The sequence below is a fragment of the Sarcophilus harrisii genome, chromosome 2 (assembly GCF_902635505.1).
Source record: "Sarcophilus harrisii chromosome 2, mSarHar1.11, whole genome shotgun sequence".
NCBI classification, from domain to species: domain Eukaryota; kingdom Metazoa; phylum Chordata; class Mammalia; order Dasyuromorphia; family Dasyuridae; genus Sarcophilus; species Sarcophilus harrisii.
In genome coordinates this window covers 595,155,807-595,174,702 of record NC_045427.1, presented here as the reverse complement: position 1 = coordinate 595,174,702, position 18,896 = coordinate 595,155,807, and the positions used below count along the sequence as shown (strand labels likewise).

Below are 18,896 nucleotides of genomic sequence, written 5' to 3'. Positions count from 1 at the left end.
TGCTTTCATTTTTAATATGATCAAATATATATATATATATATACACATTTTTCTAATGTTGAACCATCCTTGTATATTTACTATAAAACTGACTTTGTCTTAATTTCTTAATGTATATTTTGCATTAATATCCATTAGTGATATTCTATAATTCTTGATTTTATACTTTTCTGGTTCAGGAATTAAGACTGTATTATAAAAGGAGTTTGGAATAATGCTCAATGAAAAATTTCTCAATTTTTGAAATTTTGTTGTGTTAATTACTTTTTAAATATTTGAAAAAATCACAGGTAAATCCATCTGCCTCAGATTCCTCCCCATCCTGCTTCAGTTCTGACAGCTTTGGATCTGTCTTTTGCAGATGGCTGCAAGGCCTTCACTTGCTTTTTTGAAGGAAGTTGGCTTCTACACAATGATATCAAGTGGAATTGAACCTCATAATGCAACTGTTTTGGTTCTTCAAAGACATTGGGAAGCCACAAAATTGTATACTTATATAAATGAAGGAATGCCATGGAGAGGTTTTGGTACCATGATTTATAATGCTTTTGTAATTGGAACATTTCCCCAAAACTCTATGTTACATCAAAATCAAATCTTTATTTCATTACAAATATAATTTGTAATTTCAGTTATCTTCAGTTGGGCTTTCTCACTGCTGTTTACCATTTCTTTGATTCTTCTCTTCTACATTTTCAAGCTTAAGCCCTGCTGTTTCTGACCTCTTCTGTCAAGCTCCCAATCACTTTGTTTACCTCCCTGCACTTGGCTGATAACCATTTGCCCCCCCACCCCAGTTTTTCTGATAGAACAAAGATGTCACTCACTGGCATTAACTTGCTTTGTTGAAGAGGAAATTCCGATTCTGAAGATAAACACACAACGTGGGACCATTTTTATTGAATTTGTTCCTTTACCTGAGTGTAGAGGAGAGGAAGTGAACATTACGGTCCCTTCTGTTTAATTAGAACTTGACTGAATCTCAGAATCAGAGAATCCAAAGAAAACTCAGAGTTATCTAGCAGAACCAGTGCATAATATTAATCCTCATTATAAGCACAGATCATAAGTGGTCATGCAGCCTCTGATAAAAGAGGGAGAACCCATAAATTCTTGAATCAATCTATGTATGCACAGTTTTGATTGCTGGATTGTTGTTGTTTTTGTTTTTGTTTCGGGTATAAAACCTAAATTGTATCTTCCATCTATAGCTCCTGGTTTTGTACTTTGAGGCCAAATAAAACAAATCAAATGCTGCCTGCAGATGAAAGCCCTTTATATCTTGAAGGTAGCTATCATGCCCTTGCTTAGTCATCTCTTTCTAGGATAAACATTCTCAGTTCTTTCAAATTTCATGCTTTGTGTTTTCATTTTATTCTCATAAGGGCTGTATGTGGTGGATAGGCTAAGGAATAGGCTATTTTCCTTTCCCAGGCTATTAAGCTATTGAGGGAATGAGTCAGAACCAAAATCCAGAGGAAACTTTAAAATATATTATTTACATTATATACATATTTCATGATGTAGCTCCCATCTCCAAACTTGCACAATGTTCATTCAACAATCCCTCACAACAAACAAACATCAGAAAAGGTCACATTAGGAATTCAGTTTATGCAAAATGATCCTGCTGTTGAAAATCTTGGATCTGATTGATGAGTCACAGGTCTATGCTTTTTCCTCTTTCTCTGCAAAGAGGGATGATGATGTCAGGTCCAGAAACCCCTTTAGCACTCCATGAAGTATTTCTCTAAGATAGCTTGGCCAGGTGGGTTTCAGTGTCTTGTTCTTTCATTTGTGGAAGATGGTCAGAAGAACTTTACACATTAAATTATTTCAGTTTATGTCCCCAATCAATGTTGATTGTACTCCGCAGCTGAAAAGGGAAGCATCCTCCCAAAGTATCAAGAGAAAATGGCAGTGATGACGTATGTTGGGGGGCATAGCTAATACATAATTATGCTGTATACTCACATAGATTGTCTCAACCATAGGGCTCCAATCCCTATACCAATATTACCTCATTTGACCTCACAATATTGGATTGGGATGGGGCGGGAGTATCCAAAGATATTTCATCAGTGTAGGGATCTCCAGGTATAAAAATTGTCTCCACCAATGCAGATCAGCAACTCCCCTGTAACTTATGGTCAGATTAGTGTTCTGGGGGAATTCAGAAGTTAAAGTGATTTGCCCAAGATCACACAGCTAGCTAATATGCATTGGAGGTAGCCTTGAATTCAGGTGTTCCAGACTCAAAGGTCTGATTTCTGTTTGTCATAACATGCTGCTTCATCTTCATTTTGCATATAGAAAAGATAGAAACACCAAGAAGAACCAAAGATCACAGTCAGTTTGGGAATGAAACTTACTCCACTCTAAGCCCACCCCCAACTCAGGGATTTATCCACTGGAGTCCCTGGGATCTTATAATCAAGGGAATTAGTAAGCAGCCAAAACAAAAAATGCTTACAAGTGGATTTTTAGCTTCTAGGTGCTCTCTCCATATGATTCTGGTCCATTGGAAACCAATTATGACAGCTACCATCATACACAGTCCTCTATAATGGCATTTTCCTCTAGCTATACGTTATAAGTTTGATATCATCAGTACAGGAAGAGTAAAAAATACATTCTCTAGGTTTAAAACAAAGTCCTGTGAAAGAGGAGACTTTAGGAGGTCTGTCTGAGCAGAAGACTATTTTCTATTGCTCTGGAATTTGAGAAGTGAGTCAGATAAGATCCTGGTGGGAGAAAGGAAGGAAGGAAGGAAGGAAGAGAAAGGAAGGAAGGAAAGAAAGGAAGGAAGAAAGAAAGCAAGAAGGAAAAAGAAAAGAAAGGAAGAGAAGAAATAAAGGAAGAAAAAAGCAAGTAAGAATAAAGGAAAAAAAGGAAGGAAGGAAAGAGAAAAGAAAGAAAAAAGGCAAGAAAGCAGGAAGGAAGAAAAATAAAAATAAAAAGAAGTAAGAATGAAAGAAGAAAGAAAGAAAAGGAAGAAAGGAAGAAAAGAAAAAAGGGAGTAAGAAAAAGAAAAAAGAAAGAGGAAAGGAGGAAGAAAGACAGGAAACAAGGAAGAAAGAAAGAAAAGAAAAAGGAAGGAAGGAGGGAGGGAGGGAGGGAAAGATGGAGGAAGGAAGAAAAAGAAAAAAAGAAAATAGACAAATCCCTCATGCATTCCTTTAGAGAAGAGACTGAAGGCTGGGGTTTCTGTCTCTTTGTCAGGAGACAACTCTGTACCTCCTTTAAACATCACTAGGGATGTTACTGAAGAAAAGGCCCCACAACAACACAGAAGTGTAAAAGTAAAAAGTACAAAAATAAGGACTTTGTTTCTGAGGTTTCATAAATAACGGGCCTGATAAGTATTAAATAGGACATTGAGAAAAACCCTGGGAGGCAGATGCTGGGAGGCAGGTTTACATCTTGTTCTCCTCGAAAAGGATCTGGGCATAGACGGTGCTGGTGGGGAGGCCCTTGGATGCCTGGTGGGGTTTAATCAGCTCCAATTCGGCATATGTTAAGCTTTCCTCTGTGATTTTTGGCTGGAAGACAAGAACAACAACAGAGTTACAGATGACTGCTTTCTTTTGGATAGTGTACCATCACCCGAAGAGATCTCCCTTACCCTGAAAAGTGGGGACATGGGGGTAAATGGTGGGAAAGGGAGAACAGTTTTGTATTTAGAGGTCTTTAACCCCCCTTAATACCTTTGACAAAAAAAGTGAAGCTAGTTTATGATGCAAATGCAAGCAGTCACAATTCTAGAAAAATTGATGGGAGTAAATAATCTGGCATCAAACCAGCTGACTGCCCAACATCTGGACATATAACAAGAAAACACGCTGGTCCTTGGAAGCCCATAAGTTGGTCAGAAGTCAAACCGATCAATCAAAACTTCTTAACCCTTAAAATACTTGTACAGGCAGTTGTTTTGTTTTGTTTTTTACTTTCATTCTATATATAAGCCCTGCCTCCATGAATGAATGTAGGAAGAAAATAAACATTTATTTAGTGCCTACTATTTGCCAAACATTGTGCTAAATATTTTACAAATATTATTTTATTTGATTCTGAATGATGGAGCAGTTTAGTTTTGTCTTAGGAATTACAGAATCTTAGAATTGGAAAAGACCTTACTAGAAAAGACCTCTATAAGGTCATCTAGTTCAACTTTTCACCCTGCTTAGGATAGTGATGATGATGGTGGTAAGTGATAATGACATTTATATAACACTTCACAAATACATATAACACTTTAAAATTGGCAGCACGGTTCATAATTTTATTTAATTTTTTGGGAGTTTTTCCCCAATATTGTAATGGGTTATATTTATAGACTTTAATAATTTACAAAGTGCATTCGCCAAAAAATCCTGTGAAGGAGACAGACCAAATGCTATCCCTATTTTATGATAAGACGAGGCTTAGAAAGTTATGAAATTTGGCCCAGAAACCATACAACTAGCAGAGCTGGGGTCTGATCCCAATTTTGGGAGCTGGAGATCTAGTTCTTTTCACTTCTTCCCTCTGATTTTCTGATGACATCCCTGATAAATGGCTAACTGCTTGAATACTTCTACTATCAGGGAGCTCACTGACTCACAAAGTAACCTATTCCATTACAGGGTACCTCTTAGAGCTGCAAAGTTTTTCTTTCTATTGAGCTGAGATCAGCCTCCCTGTCTCACTGACTTCATCATCTTAGTCCAGGCAGATCAAATCATGAGGAAGGGATTCTCTGCTGGCTTTTCTGGGTTACCCCTAAGAAGCTACATGATCTTTAAAGTTTCCAATGTGTTTCAAAAAGGCAACAATGCTGATTCCATGTCTAAGAAAAGACTGAATCTCCTAGTTCAGGACCACTTGGTGAGCCATTCACCCAAAATGGCCCCAGCACCTGATTCACTATCTCAGGCAATTAATTATCCAAATGACTTTGGGGTATTTCCAAAGGTTAAAATAACCCTCAGGGGATAACAATTTGCTATCATTGGTGATACCCAGAAGAATGGGTTGCAGCTAGATTAGCACCAAAAGCGATTCCAAAGCTGTAGTAAATAAATGTTGCCCCATTCCATCTATCTTCTACCCAGCTGTCAAAGTGATTATTTTCAAGGACAAGGTCATGTCACCCTCTCTCATTAAATTCCAGTGGCTTCCTATTACTGCTAGGAAAAAAAGAACAAAATCCTCTATTGGTATTTGAAGCTCACCCAAGCTGATCCTAAGATTCAGCCATACTGACCTATTTGATGTTCCTTACACAGTGCACTCAGTCTACCAATTACAGTCTTTTTACTTGCTGCTCCCATGCCAGGAATACTTTCCTTCTCTTTGAATTTCCTTAAGACTCAGTTCAAATCCCCCTTTCTACAGGAGGCTTTTCTCCATCTTTCCCACTGCTACTGACTTTCCTCTTAAATCACTTTCAGCATATATTTCATTTGATCCTGAATGAGTCATTTGGTTTTGTTTTGGGAATTGCACAGTCTTAGAGTTGAAAATGACCTTAAAGGTCATCTAGTTTAAAGCTTCCTAACTGTGAGTCATAAATCCATATGGGGTGATATAACGGAATGTGGGTATCACAAAATTGTGATTTATTATCAGTATATTTTCAATTTGTATACTTACTTTATATATCTATATACCCAGGATCACAAAAATTTCTCCAGTAAAAAGTAGTTACTAGTGGAAAAAGTTTAAGAAACTTTTTTTCTAGTTTTAAGAAACTAGTTCAATCTAGATAATTATGTGTTTTTGATAGAAAGGTGTCACAGTGCATAGACCATTAGACCTGGACTCAAGAAGACTCATCTTCATGAATTCAAACTCAGCCTCAAACACTTATTAGCTGTATAACTCTGCGTGAGTCAATCCTATTTGCCTCAATTTCCTCAGCTATGAAGTGAGATAGAGAAGGAAATGGCCAACTCCTCCAGCTTTGCTAAGAAAACCACAAAAAGGGAGTCACAGAGAGTTGGATACAGCAAAATAGTTGAAATATATATATATATATATATATATATATATTGAATATATATATATATTCACATTCATGTTATGGTATATATAAATACACATGTGCATATAATAGTATGCATTTATGTATTTTGTTTATGCATAGATATTTGAATGTTGTCCCCTCCCATTAAATGTAGGCTTCTTGAGGGCCATGCCTTTTTACCTTTCTTTGTATCCCTAGTGCTTATCACCATGTCTGATACATGGTAATTGTCTAATAAATGTTGACTGATTGATAGATTCTTCCAGTTAAGAATTTGAGCATGTTTGTTATTATTTTGCATAAAGCTAAAGATTAAGGTTTGCTTGCCTCCTGAAGCAAACAGGATTAAGTGATTTGCCCAACATCACATAGCTAGTGTCTAAAACCATTTTTGAATTCAGATTTTTCTGATCCTAGACTTAGCATTCTATCCATTGCAGTTCATGGAAGCTCAGCATTCTATCCATTGCAATTCATTGCAGCCTCTGAGAAATTAGAACTATTAAAAAATGGAATGGGATGCTTCCCCCAAAAGTCCCTTCCTTGAAAGTCTTCAAAAGTAGAAGCTAGGACACATACTTGTCAAGTATATTAAAGTGAGAATTCCTTGGAGTAAAGATGGTTCTAGCTGACCCCCAAGATCCTTTCTATCTCTCATATTCAGGGATTCTAAGAAAGGGAGATATGGAGAGAGATTGCACTCCAGGGATGGAGGTGGAGGCTGGGGCTGGTCTACATGAATGTAATGACTGGTTTAGCTTTTTGTTTTTCTTGTTTCTGAGACACTGTCATTCTCTGGCTCATGTTCATCTAGCTTGGTGTTCTTGCTAAAATTCAAAACACCTCAAGAGGCCCTTACATCCTCAACAAGCTATATATGTTTTCATTGAATTGTAGGACATCAGGAATCCATTCTGTGAAGTTTTTTCAAAGTACTAAAATTAAACCCCCTTAAGGACTAAAAGCTTTCAGCTCTCTCCTTGCAGTGAGAATATAGCGCAAACTATGTATTAGAATGCCAGCTGGGTAACTGAATGAAGCCCCTATACATAGCAATTGAGGGCTTAGGGAACAGCACCAAGATTTTCTCCATTCAACCAGCCATTCTACAATTGTAAAGTTCCAAAACTTCACAGGATGGAACCATTATTCTTTGCCCTCCTCTGCTTGCCTTTTGTTATTAAAACTATTTTCCATTTCTCACTCACCAACTAAAATCTGTTTACTGACTGCTTTTTGGGTTAATTACATCTGATATTATAATGATTCCATTTAGAAATACCATGTGTCCTAAAATAACCACCTAACACCCAACTCATGTAAATTTTAGAGCCAAGATTTATGAAATCATATTGTCCAGGTGTTTTATTCTATTACATGGAAATTGCATTGTTTTGTAGTGGAGAGTATCTGTTTATTCTTACATTATTCCATTATGTTGGGATATGAAAAATAACACTAGATTTCTCAATACAGGTCACTGGGCTAGCTGGGCTGATGTGTTGTTTTCATACATTTTTATGATGTTCCTATAGTAAACATAATTTAATAAAGCCAAAGCACACTAAATAAATAATTGCATCTGGAAAAGCAATAAAAACAAATAAAATTAGTACTTTCATAAGTGGGAAAGGTACTTCAATTACCGCTACCAGCAACAACATACCATAAAGTGCGTAGAATAATTTCCCTTATGCATATTTCTAGTGTGTAATAATTTGATTGAAAATATGAGGAAGCTCACAGGAGGTTCACAGTTGTGAAGTGCATACAGTTTCCAGCAAAAGATGTGTAATAACAATCCCCGGAATCTTGGAAGCAACAATCATTTTTCTGATCGGCACCCGTGGCTATGGTTATCAGCCATGTGTTTAATTACATTTTCCTAGCATGGTTAACTGAAAATACATTCCTAATGGCCAATGAAAGACAATAGAGTTACTTCACTGCCTTTCACCCACTTTCCTCCTTTTTCATTATTATTTTGTCAGTGGAAGATTTGTACCAATTGAGATGTCATTTACTGAGAACCATTGCCAAACAAGTGAGTCTGAACTGTACACTAAACTGTCAATTAAAGCAAGTGTTAAGAAAGAGAAAGTAATGGGTCAATTATGAAGAGGAAAGGCTATTATCCTCCCTTCACCTACTACCATGCTAGGCTCTACAGTCTAGGATACTAATGCCAAATGGTCCTCCTCAAAGTTACTTATTGACTCAGAAAACCACAAATTAACTTTATTTATGTCATAAACTTGACTGAGACATTAGCTGTATGACCCTGGGCAAGTCACTTAAGATTGTTTGTCTTACTTTTCTCATCTATAAAATGACTGGAAAAGGAAATGGCAAACTTCTTCAGTATCTTTAGTCAAAAAAACACTACATGGGATCACAAAGAGTCAAACACTATTGAAATGACTTAAAAACAACAAAAAAAAATATTTATTTTGTTACATATTTTCTAAGTACATTTTAATCTGGTTCCAGAAGACCTGGAGAGTTTTGATGACCATTGGCTAAGTGTTTGATACATCTGCTCTAATGGATATTATTGAAGGTAAGACTAAGCTAGATTTTATGATGATAGTGTCATTTTCATCCATCGATCAATCTAAGATAGATGGATAGATAGATAGGCAGATAGATAGATAGACAAGTAGATAAATTGATCCTAGTAGAGATGACTAGGAGCTACCATGAGTTTTGACCTCACCCCATCCATGACATTCAGAATGCCAGTTTCACAGCTCAGTGGATAATTTAAGAGCTACTTTGAGTCATGCCCAACTCTTTGTGATTTCATTTGAGATTTTCTTGGTAACGATACTGGGGTAGTTTGCCATTTGCTTCTCCAGCTCATCTTACAGATAAGCAAACTGAGGCAAACAAGGTTTACATAGCTAGGAAGTATCTAAGGCTGGATTTGAACTCAGGAAGATGAGTATTCCTGATTTCAATCACTCTTCTGTACCACTTTGCTGCTGAGTTAGTGAATAAGACATTTATAAACAGATTACAGAATTACCCAACTCAAAATGACCATTCACTGAGCCTCTGATACCCTAGAGACCATGGATGGACAAAAGATCAAAATGACATACATGACAGACAAGTGATGACTCCTAAGCTTTAATCTTATAACAAAATGCTATGTGGTTTTCATTATACCACCTCACAGGACAATTTTAAAATAGCAGAGATGTGTTCTCCTATTGAAAACCCTGCAAAGGACATATTTACATGAGAGTTTCTTTTTTTAAAAAATTATAATAACTTTTTATTGACAGAACCCATGCCAGGGTAATTTTTTTACAACATTATCCCTTGCACTCACTTCTGTTCCGATTTTTCCCTCCCACCCTCCACCCCCTCCCCTAGATGGCAAGGAGTCCTATATATGTTGAATATGTCATAGTATATCCTAGATACAACGTATGTGTGCAAAAACAGTTTTCTTGTTGCACAGGGAGAATTGGATTCAGAAGGTAAGAATAATCCAGGAAGAAAAACAAACAAACAGTTTACATTCATTTACATGAGAGTTTCTTAAAGGAGGTGTCCTATCATCATAGGTCACTTGTACTGACATAGCCCTACTTCCATCATAGATTCATTATTGTGAGTGTTTTCCTTTCTCTTAGCCTTCGGTGAAAAGAAAGTCAGATGTTTTTAATCAGTTTCATTTCCTATTCCTCCTACAAAGTTGCAGTATTTACAGTGATCTCTCAGGAAACCTGTTTAGCCTTACATATAATCTAATTCTTATAACAAATCGCATTTTGTCTTCATAAGTTTATAGATTAACTTGAAAGGGATGTCAGAGATCATCTAGTCCAACTCTTTCACTTGACAAATGAGGAAAAGCTAGATAGAGTAGTAAATAGCTCTTGGTCAGAGAGCTTAGTCAGGAAAAGTTGAGTTTAAATCTTGCTTCAGATGCTTATGAGCTATGTAATCTGGATTACGCTTCTTAATTTTCCCTGGGTCTTGCATTTCTTTCTTGTAAGTTGAAAGTGATAGACTTGATGGTCTCTAAAATCCTTTCTAGCTCTCAATTTATGATCCTATGAACCAAGATCCAGAGATGTTAATGATCTGTCCAATGCTACACAAGTATTAAAGGCCAGATCTGGGGTTCAAACCTATGTCTTCTGATTGCAAATCCAGTATTCTTCCCATGGCACCGTATTCTCTTCTAATTGTTAATGCATCCTTGTCAGGAAGCGATAGACAGGTCTTCAATTTACAGGGACCATGGAAAGAGAATGACTTATCTATAGAACAATAAGGTATCTATGGTGGATTCAGGAACAGAATTCTCCTAACTGCTGAATTCAATCCAATATGAGTGGATAGAGGGACAATCCTAAAATCGACTAAAAAGGCACCTGGATAGTGGCTATTTGAAAGGGCACCAAAAGGTCCAATAACAAGCTATAGAATGTAAAACAATTGTGCTCCTGTTAAAATGTATATATGTAATTCCACTAAAAATATATCTCCTGACTCCGAGTCTAAAGAAAAGTTTCTGTATTAAAATATGTTAAATCTTCTCATGCAGACACATAAGAAACACAGAGAGACAGAAAGACAGACAGAAACAAAGAGAGGCTGAGACAGATATAGAGGAGAGAGAGAGAGAGAGAGAGAGAGAGAGAGAGAGAGAAGTAGAGACAGAGACAGAGAGACAAAGAGAGGCAGAGAGTAAGAGATTGTGTGTGTGTGTATGTGTGAGTGTGATAGAGACAGAGACAAAGACACACCAAGCAAAGAGAGAGGAGCAGAGAGATACAAAAAGTGATAACAAGAGAAGCAGAAAGACAGGGACAAAGAGAGCAAAAAAGAGATAGAGACATATAGCAAGAAACAGTGTGTGAGTGTGTGTGTGTGTGTGTGTGTGTGTGTAAAAGAAAGAGAGATAGAGGCAGAGGCAGAGACAGAGAGGGGCAGAGAGATACAAAAAGTGATAACAAGAGAAGCAGAGAGACAGGGACAAAGAGAGAAAAAAATAAAGAGACAAATAGCAAGAAACTGTATGTGTGTGTGTGTGTCTGTGTCTGTGTGTGTGTGTGTGTGTGTGTGTGTGTGAAAGAGAGAGAGACAGACAGAGAGAGGGGCAGAGAGACAAAGACAGAGAAAGGAGAGAGGGGATGGGAGTAAAGGAGATGTGAGAGAGGGAGAGGGAGAGGGGGGGAGGGCAGGAGTGATGAAAGAAGGGAGGGGGGAAGGAAGAGAAAGGGAGAGGGAAAAATAAGTTTTCTTAAAGAACTCTATAAAATACGCAAGTTGAATTAAGCTTCAAGAATAAAAACAAAATACAATTGCTGGCCCATGCAAGTTCTAAAATGTTGAGAGTTCAGTTGGGTAATACCATTATGACAGCAACCGATCAATGAATAGGACATAGGAATGTTGATGTAACATCACCCTCATATTTGAAAATGGGATTCCAATTCTACAGAGTTGCACTATCAGGGATCTATGTACCCAGGAGAGAATCGCATATTATCTGAAGTAGACTTTCCTTCTCTTTCCCTCCTCCCCCACAAGATAAGTGCTCATTTTTTATTCAACAGAAAAGCACCTGGTAAAAACCATCCCTCCTACAACAGCCACTACCCACAAAACCTGCTGCCAAATAACTCCAAGTTGGCCAGTCCCTCTATTGATAGATGGACCTCAATAAACTTTCCTAAAAAGCTCTCTCAGATCCCACTGAGAAAGCCCTCTCATGGTCATTTATCAGTCCAATAAGAATCAATAAGGCTGGAGTATTGATATACTTTGATTTAAAGTTCCAGGTTACTCACCTTCCTTGCCAGTGTCTATTTGGCTGAAAGAAGTAACATTTGTCTTTTATATGAGAAGGTGTTAGCATCAGGAAAAAGAAAAAGTTGGTGAGAAAGATAATATTAATTAACATTTTAAGGTTTGCAAATTGTTTTGTAATTATTCTCTTCTCCCTCCCTAATAAGGAGATGTCTTATTTATCCTAGGAAATCCTAGATGCAGGCTACAAGCCCAATGATGAAGGGAAAACTATTCCCTCAGAAAGGATATGGTGATAGTGTTCTTAAGTGCCTTTGTCACAACAGAAGTTTCTACAATGTGTAAGCAGTGGATCGGTTGAAATACAATGTTCTGTCTTTTATATAGACTACAGTATTTAGTTTATTTTGCTACTGCAAAGCATTCAGGGTAGTATGGCACACAGATATCTGAGTATATATAAGGCTGACTATAAGTAATTCTATTCTGTGTGATTTGTGATTCTTATGCTATATAAATTATGTAAACAGGACACATGTACCATATGAATTTGGTGTCATTTGCAGGGACTGCAAACTTTTTGATGTGGGAGAGAATACAATGAGGTATTATTTCTCCTTTCTCATCCTATTTGTGTGTCACAAATGATTGTTTCAGGAACAACCTCTTTCTGTGTCTCTTCCATCTTTTATTTTTTCTATTGCTTTCTTAAAGCTGCTAATTTCCATGCCATGGCCCAGTAGTTGTGGAGGAAGGTAGGGAATGAAGTCAAGGGAAGGAAGGGAAAGAAAAATATTTCTGAATCTCAAGACTCAATGGGAATGTGGAGTAAATAGAAAGCACCCCATTTGGGAATGGGGGAAATGGAATCTCATCTGAGCAGTAGTAGGTATTTGCTATAGTGATAGTAAAAAGTCCTTTGTTTAAAGAACAGTTGGTGCCATTCCCTACAGAGAAAGGACAATTGCTAAGAATAATGAAGGTAAATAGCTTAAGCCTATAGCTATCCTAACTTTGGAGGTTAAAGAACACTAATTAGCTAAGCTAGCTGCCCAAGAACTGACCCCATATTTTGAGAGAATGAGCAGTTGCATTTATGGCAAGAGAAATAAACAGCCATGAGCAATGAAGACAGAACTATAGAAGTTAGTGGACAGGAGAAAAACCATGGCAATGAGCCCTTAACCTCGATGTATGCTATAATCTCACCTGGAACCTACTATGAGTTACGGAGATTATAAAGGTTTTTATGGGGATAAAGGGAAAACCACCAGAAATAGAAAATGGATTCTTTTGCCTCTATAGATAAGTTCAAGCATGAGTCATTTATATGTTCATTGCTACATAAATAATAGTTGTTCTGTTTTTTAATTAGCCTGAATGTTTTGTAAGGCAAGCTAATGAACATCTTAGTAGGTGGAGTGCTATATACTGATATACACAGGTCCCTCCCTTTCCCAGCCTAGAGCACTCCCAGTCTCTCACTGAATCTTAAGATTTGGAGGTACTTCTCTACTTCCCCTCTGATTTTAAAAGGCTGCTTGGATGGATCATGCAAGCTATTTTGAAAAAGCATTAGAAAACTATGAGCCCATGAAACATGGTTTGCCTGGCTTGGCCCTAGATCCCAGGATGCCTATATGCTAAGGCTGAGTTGACCCAGAGACCTACATCCCAGCCATGTTGACCCAGTGACAAAAGTAGAGCTAAGTTTCTCAGGTCCCTGATGTTCATTCCTGATTCCTCATTAGGTAATTCAGAGAGGACTCTCATTTCAGTAATCCTGATTGATTCAGCAGTGCTAGGGTGCCAATTTGACTCTCACTAAAAACTATATAATTTTCAACATCAAGTAGCTTGTAACCCTTCAATTAAAGTATAAGCTATTATTGGGGTGCCTGCCATTGGAAGTAGGGGTATTGGGGACCAAACATGTCTGCTGTTCTCTGTTGGCATCTGTTCTCCCTTATAATTGTGACAAATAAGTGACAATGTTATCCTTTAAGAATAATTCCATTCCCTTTGCCTCTGTAAAACTGAAGGGTGCTTGCTATTCCTAATGTCTTCATCATATGACACTAAAATCAGAACTAAAGACAGGATAGTAAAGAAAGGAAGAGAAGCAAGGAAATAAGGATTTATTAAACACCTACTATATATGGGTCACTTTGCTCAGTACTTTAAAAATATTTCAGCTGATCTTCATAATAACCCTGGGAGATAGGTGATATTATTGCCCCCATTTTATAGTTGAAAAAATTGAGGCAAAAAACAGTTAAGAGATTTGCCCAGATCACCCAGTATTTTAGGTCAAATTTGAACTTGGCCTGATTATGCCCAGAACTCTGCCCACTATGCCTCTAGCTGACTCTCTGGGAGTAAAGCTAAGCATCCACAAGAAGGTTAGTAAAGCCCATCTACAGTAAAAATTAAAAACAGTAGAAAATTTTAAAGCTCTGGATAATTTAGCAAGAAAGGGACCTATGAAATATGCCAAAATGTAACCTGTTAAAACTATAGAAAATAACTCAATTCAATAAATGTTTACTAAGCAGTTATTATACACAAGAGAAAGAGCTAAAGTATTAACTTTTGATGGAGAACTTAGCCATTTAAAGCTTTACAAGTCATCAGCTAAATGGATGTTTTTGAATTTCATCAACATGTGTATAGGATACCAAAATTCAATTATATATAATGACATTAAGCAAAGTACTGATATTTGAAACCCCTCACAGTCCCACTGTGATAAGTCCTATGATCTAATACCATAATTCGTTTTCTGTATTCAGTGAATCTGTGACTGATATGCTAGATTTAATTCCCAGATGCCCCACAGAAGCACTTTTACTGGAAGCATCATTCAAGGGGATGTTTATGTTTAGGAAAATAGAAATTGTTTCTTGATTACCTAATTCTTCATAAGGTCTGTGTTAAGTAGTCTAATATGGACTGAAATACTTACCTGCATTCAGTATTTCTCAAGGGAATCTTGTTTGTACAGGGAAGTTGCCTGTAAAGTTATATCTAAGTCTAAATAAAGTTGAAATAGCTGTATTGGGTATATGATCAAGTTATCTCAAATCTCTATCCTCCTCCATATTCCTGTTAAACAAGTTAGTTTTAGGAATTTGCTTCAGACCTAGATTCTCAAGCTCTCTCAGTTTTAGTGGGGACTGAAAGAAGCTGGGAAAGCCAGGAAGAAAAGATGAAGAGGGAGATCACTGAAGAGAGAGATCATACAGGGGACAGCCAGTGAAAATGACCAGTGGGGTGATAGAATGCCTTATGCAAGTAACAGCAAGGGAGTCAGAGTTATTGCCTCAAAAAATACTTGGACGAGAGTATGACACAAAAGACTTTTAAACTATGACAGGGCCAAATACTGAAAGGCTGTAAAAGGATTTTGTCTTACAAGTAATAGGAAGCCACTGCGGTTCAGTGAAAAGAGAGGGGACATGGGTCTTCAATTTCTCTCTCCAACTAGATTCTAAGCTCTTGTTGTCTCCTTCTTGAGTGTATCCACCCTTTCCCCATCCAGAGATGACTACAGTGTTGAGTACATGGTTTACAAACAACAAATAATTTATTTCTTCTGATTAACAACCAGAAGTTATATAAAAGCTGATTGATATCTCACGTTCAAATACTCAAATAGCTATATGTCTGTTTTGATTTGGAAGTTCCCTGAAAATATGCAGACTGCAACCCAGGTACAGCGGATCCCCTGGGGTGTAGAGACAGAGAAGACTGATTCAAATGAGTGTGGCTCTTGGACAAATCACTTAAGCTCGTTAAACCTAAGTTTTCTCTTCTGTAAAATAAATGAATTGTACTAAATAATCTTTCAAGTCTCTTCTAGTTTGAAAGTGCATGATTCTATCGTATGATAAAGGAAGGATCATTCATTGGTTTGTGAGTTATAAGGCTGTTTCTGGGGAAAAGCAATTGCAGAGTTGTCTGCCATGACAGTTCACTTGCCTGGGGCATAAGTCTGCCAAGAGTTTCTAAGAGAAGCAGTTCCTCTGGCCTAGAGTTATGAGATACAAGTTGCTCATTTTGAATGTGTCAAAAGGTTGGATGCTGGAACAAATAGAGAACCACAGAATGCATGTGTTACATGTATGTATTGTATATGTTGACTTAAAGAAGATGATATATGAAGAAGATTGTATATGAAGATTTAAAGAAATGGTGAACTTTAAATTATTATCTAGGGAAATATAAATACCAGAACTTTTCTAGGATTGTGGGATGAATATAAATTATCATCTGATCATAGACAGAAGATGAAAATTTTGTTATTAACTATAAGTTAAACTGAGGTTAATTATCAGAGAAGACACAGAAACTGAAATTGGAACATAAGAGAGAAATGAAAACATAGAGTTCAGAACCGTGTGTGAGAGAGACCATAATACTCTGTGTGTATGTGTGTGTGTGTGTGTATGTGTGTGCCATCACCTGTTGTTTAGTCCAGATAAATGGAAGAGCAGTTGGGAGGCAGAGATTCAGAGAAGTTATCTAAATTTCAGTGAAAAGGTGAATAAGAAGCAGAGCAGGATAGCAAGAAATTTGTAGGGATAGGTTATTTCAACTTAGAAGCCATATTCTAAGAAGGAACTTTTACAGATGGTTTTGAGGTAGAAGGCAATACTAAAGTTACAACTTGAATAGAAAGTGCATGAATTTTCCTCATTCATGTGTCTTTTTGGCCAATTACTTATAAATGGATGCCCAGTCTTCCACAGAAACACTCGATAGATGAGAAAATGTGACACAAGTTTATGTGTGAATTGCGATGGATGTATTGTTTCTGCATTTCCTTTCATTATAAAAACCTGGTTATTGTAATGGCTTCTTTTTGGACCTACTGTTAAGTCAGTGGCAACATAGCAGATCTAAATGTTAAACTACTCTGTCTTCTAGACTGACCCCCATCATTGGAATGCTGGAATCCATTCTATCTTTTCTGCATCCCCATATTGTCTCCAACCAATCTGAACCTGATTCTGTAGAGCATCATTTCATTTCATCCAGGGCTTTGAAGCACTCTATCCCTTCCTTACCAAAGGCACTGACTGCATTATGGAGAGTTAGACTGAAAAATAATATGAATTAAATGCTGTTAAATACTCTGTGTTGTCAAGATATTTTTGCACTTTACATGACTATGTAGAGCTATTTAACAGATGGAAGAATTTTACGTTTTTGTGGAAAAAAACACATATATTCTATTTAGTTCATTTTAGAGGCGTCAGGAACAAAAACATCCCTTTAAAAATCTATGATATTTTTAGGAAAGAGAAGAATGGGATACAAGACTACAGAAACTGCAGAATTATGATACTTAATATCATATGATTACTCCAGATCACACAGTATATTTGGGAGATAGTATTTCAATGTAGGGCTTCCTTACTTCTGATTTCTTCATCTACCCTGTATGTCTCTCAATGTTAATCTTATCTTTCTTGATGGTCCTAACCTAAAAATAACTTAATCATAGAAATTGTCAATCCCTACATTTGCTACTTCTATTTGAGGTCAAATACATTTCAATTGGATTCAACTTAACAGTCATTTGTTAATTCCTTTTCAGGTACAAAACCCTGAACAAAGGAAGAGGTAAGGAAGGGTAAATGGGATGAAGTTCCTTACTCTCAAGCAGCCTTTATCTTATAAGGGAGATAAGGCATGTTCAGAAAGCTCTGTGATGTAAACCACATGCGTGTGTGCACATTAAGGTATTCACAGATGTGTGTGTTATGGAGGTCAGAGGAGGTCTAGGACACTTCTAGCTAGGTGACAGGTGCTAGGGCTGTATAAAAAGAGATTAATTAGCCTGCTCCCAAACCACAGGCCCTAGACACTCAAGCTTATATCTCTGAAGAGAATTCGATCATCAGATCAAATGACTGAACAATCATTCTCGAATATTTCAACAAAGAAGTCCAAAGTAAATGAAAGCCAGCTGTCTCTATTTACTTACAAAAAACCAAGTAGGTGATGATTAAGAGGGATATTGATTCAAATTTTGGATTTAGTAGAATAAAAAACCCTGTGGTTTCTAGTATTTGCTTTTAAGAACCAAAATGTGTTCACCGTGTTCTGCTTTTTTCCCCAAATTATATTTTATTTCTAGTGCATTCTATTTGAGATGGAAAATGTCTTTTAATAATAACTCTCATATACTGCATGCTCAAAAGTGAAGTTTTTTTTAATTAAATAGGTTTTAAAAAAATCAAATGTGAACACAAATGATATTGTTTCATGAGATTACAAAAATAAGATATAGCGAAAAGATTTTTTAAAAAAATGATTTCCCAGCAGTGCATTGAACATAGGTACTAAACTCTCAATAAGAGAAAATAAGTTAGCAAAATTCTACCCAATGGAAATAGGAAACTGAAACAGAAGCCCTTATACCAAATATCAATGGCAAATATACAGGAGAAAGAACTCTTGGCAGAAAAACATCCTGACTCCTGGTGTAGGAAAAAGACCACCAAGGTTCATTCAAGCCCCATTTCTACAGACACTTACTAGTTGCATTCCTTTAGACAAATTAATTTAAATTATCTTATTCTCAACTAGTGGCACAAGGAATAGAGTGCCTCCTCTCATCTTCCTGAGCTCGAATCTAGCCTTAGATACTTATTAGCTCCAGCTGCCCTAATCCATATCTTAGCACTGGACCCAGATGGCTCCAGAGGTAAAAGTAAGGCAGCTAACCTTGCACAGCCCTCCTTTACTTAAATCCAATTCACTTGCATGTCATAGCATCACCTTCCTGATGTCATGGTCCTCTTGGAAAATGTGATTCTGAGCAAGTCCCTGAACTCTTTTTACCTCAGTTTCCTTATCTATAAAATAAATTAAGAGAAGGAAATGGCAAACAACTTCAGTGTCTTTGCCAAACAAACAAACAAACAAACAAAAAACAAACCTAAAAGGGGTGGCAAAAAATTGGACACAACTGAAAACAAATGAACAACAAATTTACCTCATTGCCCTCATTCCCCTCAGTAGAAATTTCAGTTCTATTGCAATGCTATTGGATTTGTCCAAATAATACCAGGTAATAAATTACCAGTTCTGATCTAAAATGATAAAT

At 36.9% G+C, this 18,896-nt stretch overlaps 1 protein-coding gene across 1 annotated transcript in view; it reads right to left on the bottom strand.

The window, feature by feature from the left end:
* Positions 1 to 3,088: 3,088 nt before the first annotated feature.
* Positions 3,089 to 18,896, bottom strand: part of VSTM4 (V-set and transmembrane domain containing 4) — a 133,927-nt gene continuing 118,119 nt past the window's right edge. Inside the window, exon 8 of the mRNA XM_031956281.1 lies at positions 3,089 to 3,542. Within this exon, the coding sequence (XP_031812141.1) occupies positions 3,417 to 3,542 (126 nt within the window). The 3' untranslated portion in view covers positions 3,089 to 3,416. The remainder of the gene's footprint in view (positions 3,543 to 18,896) is intronic.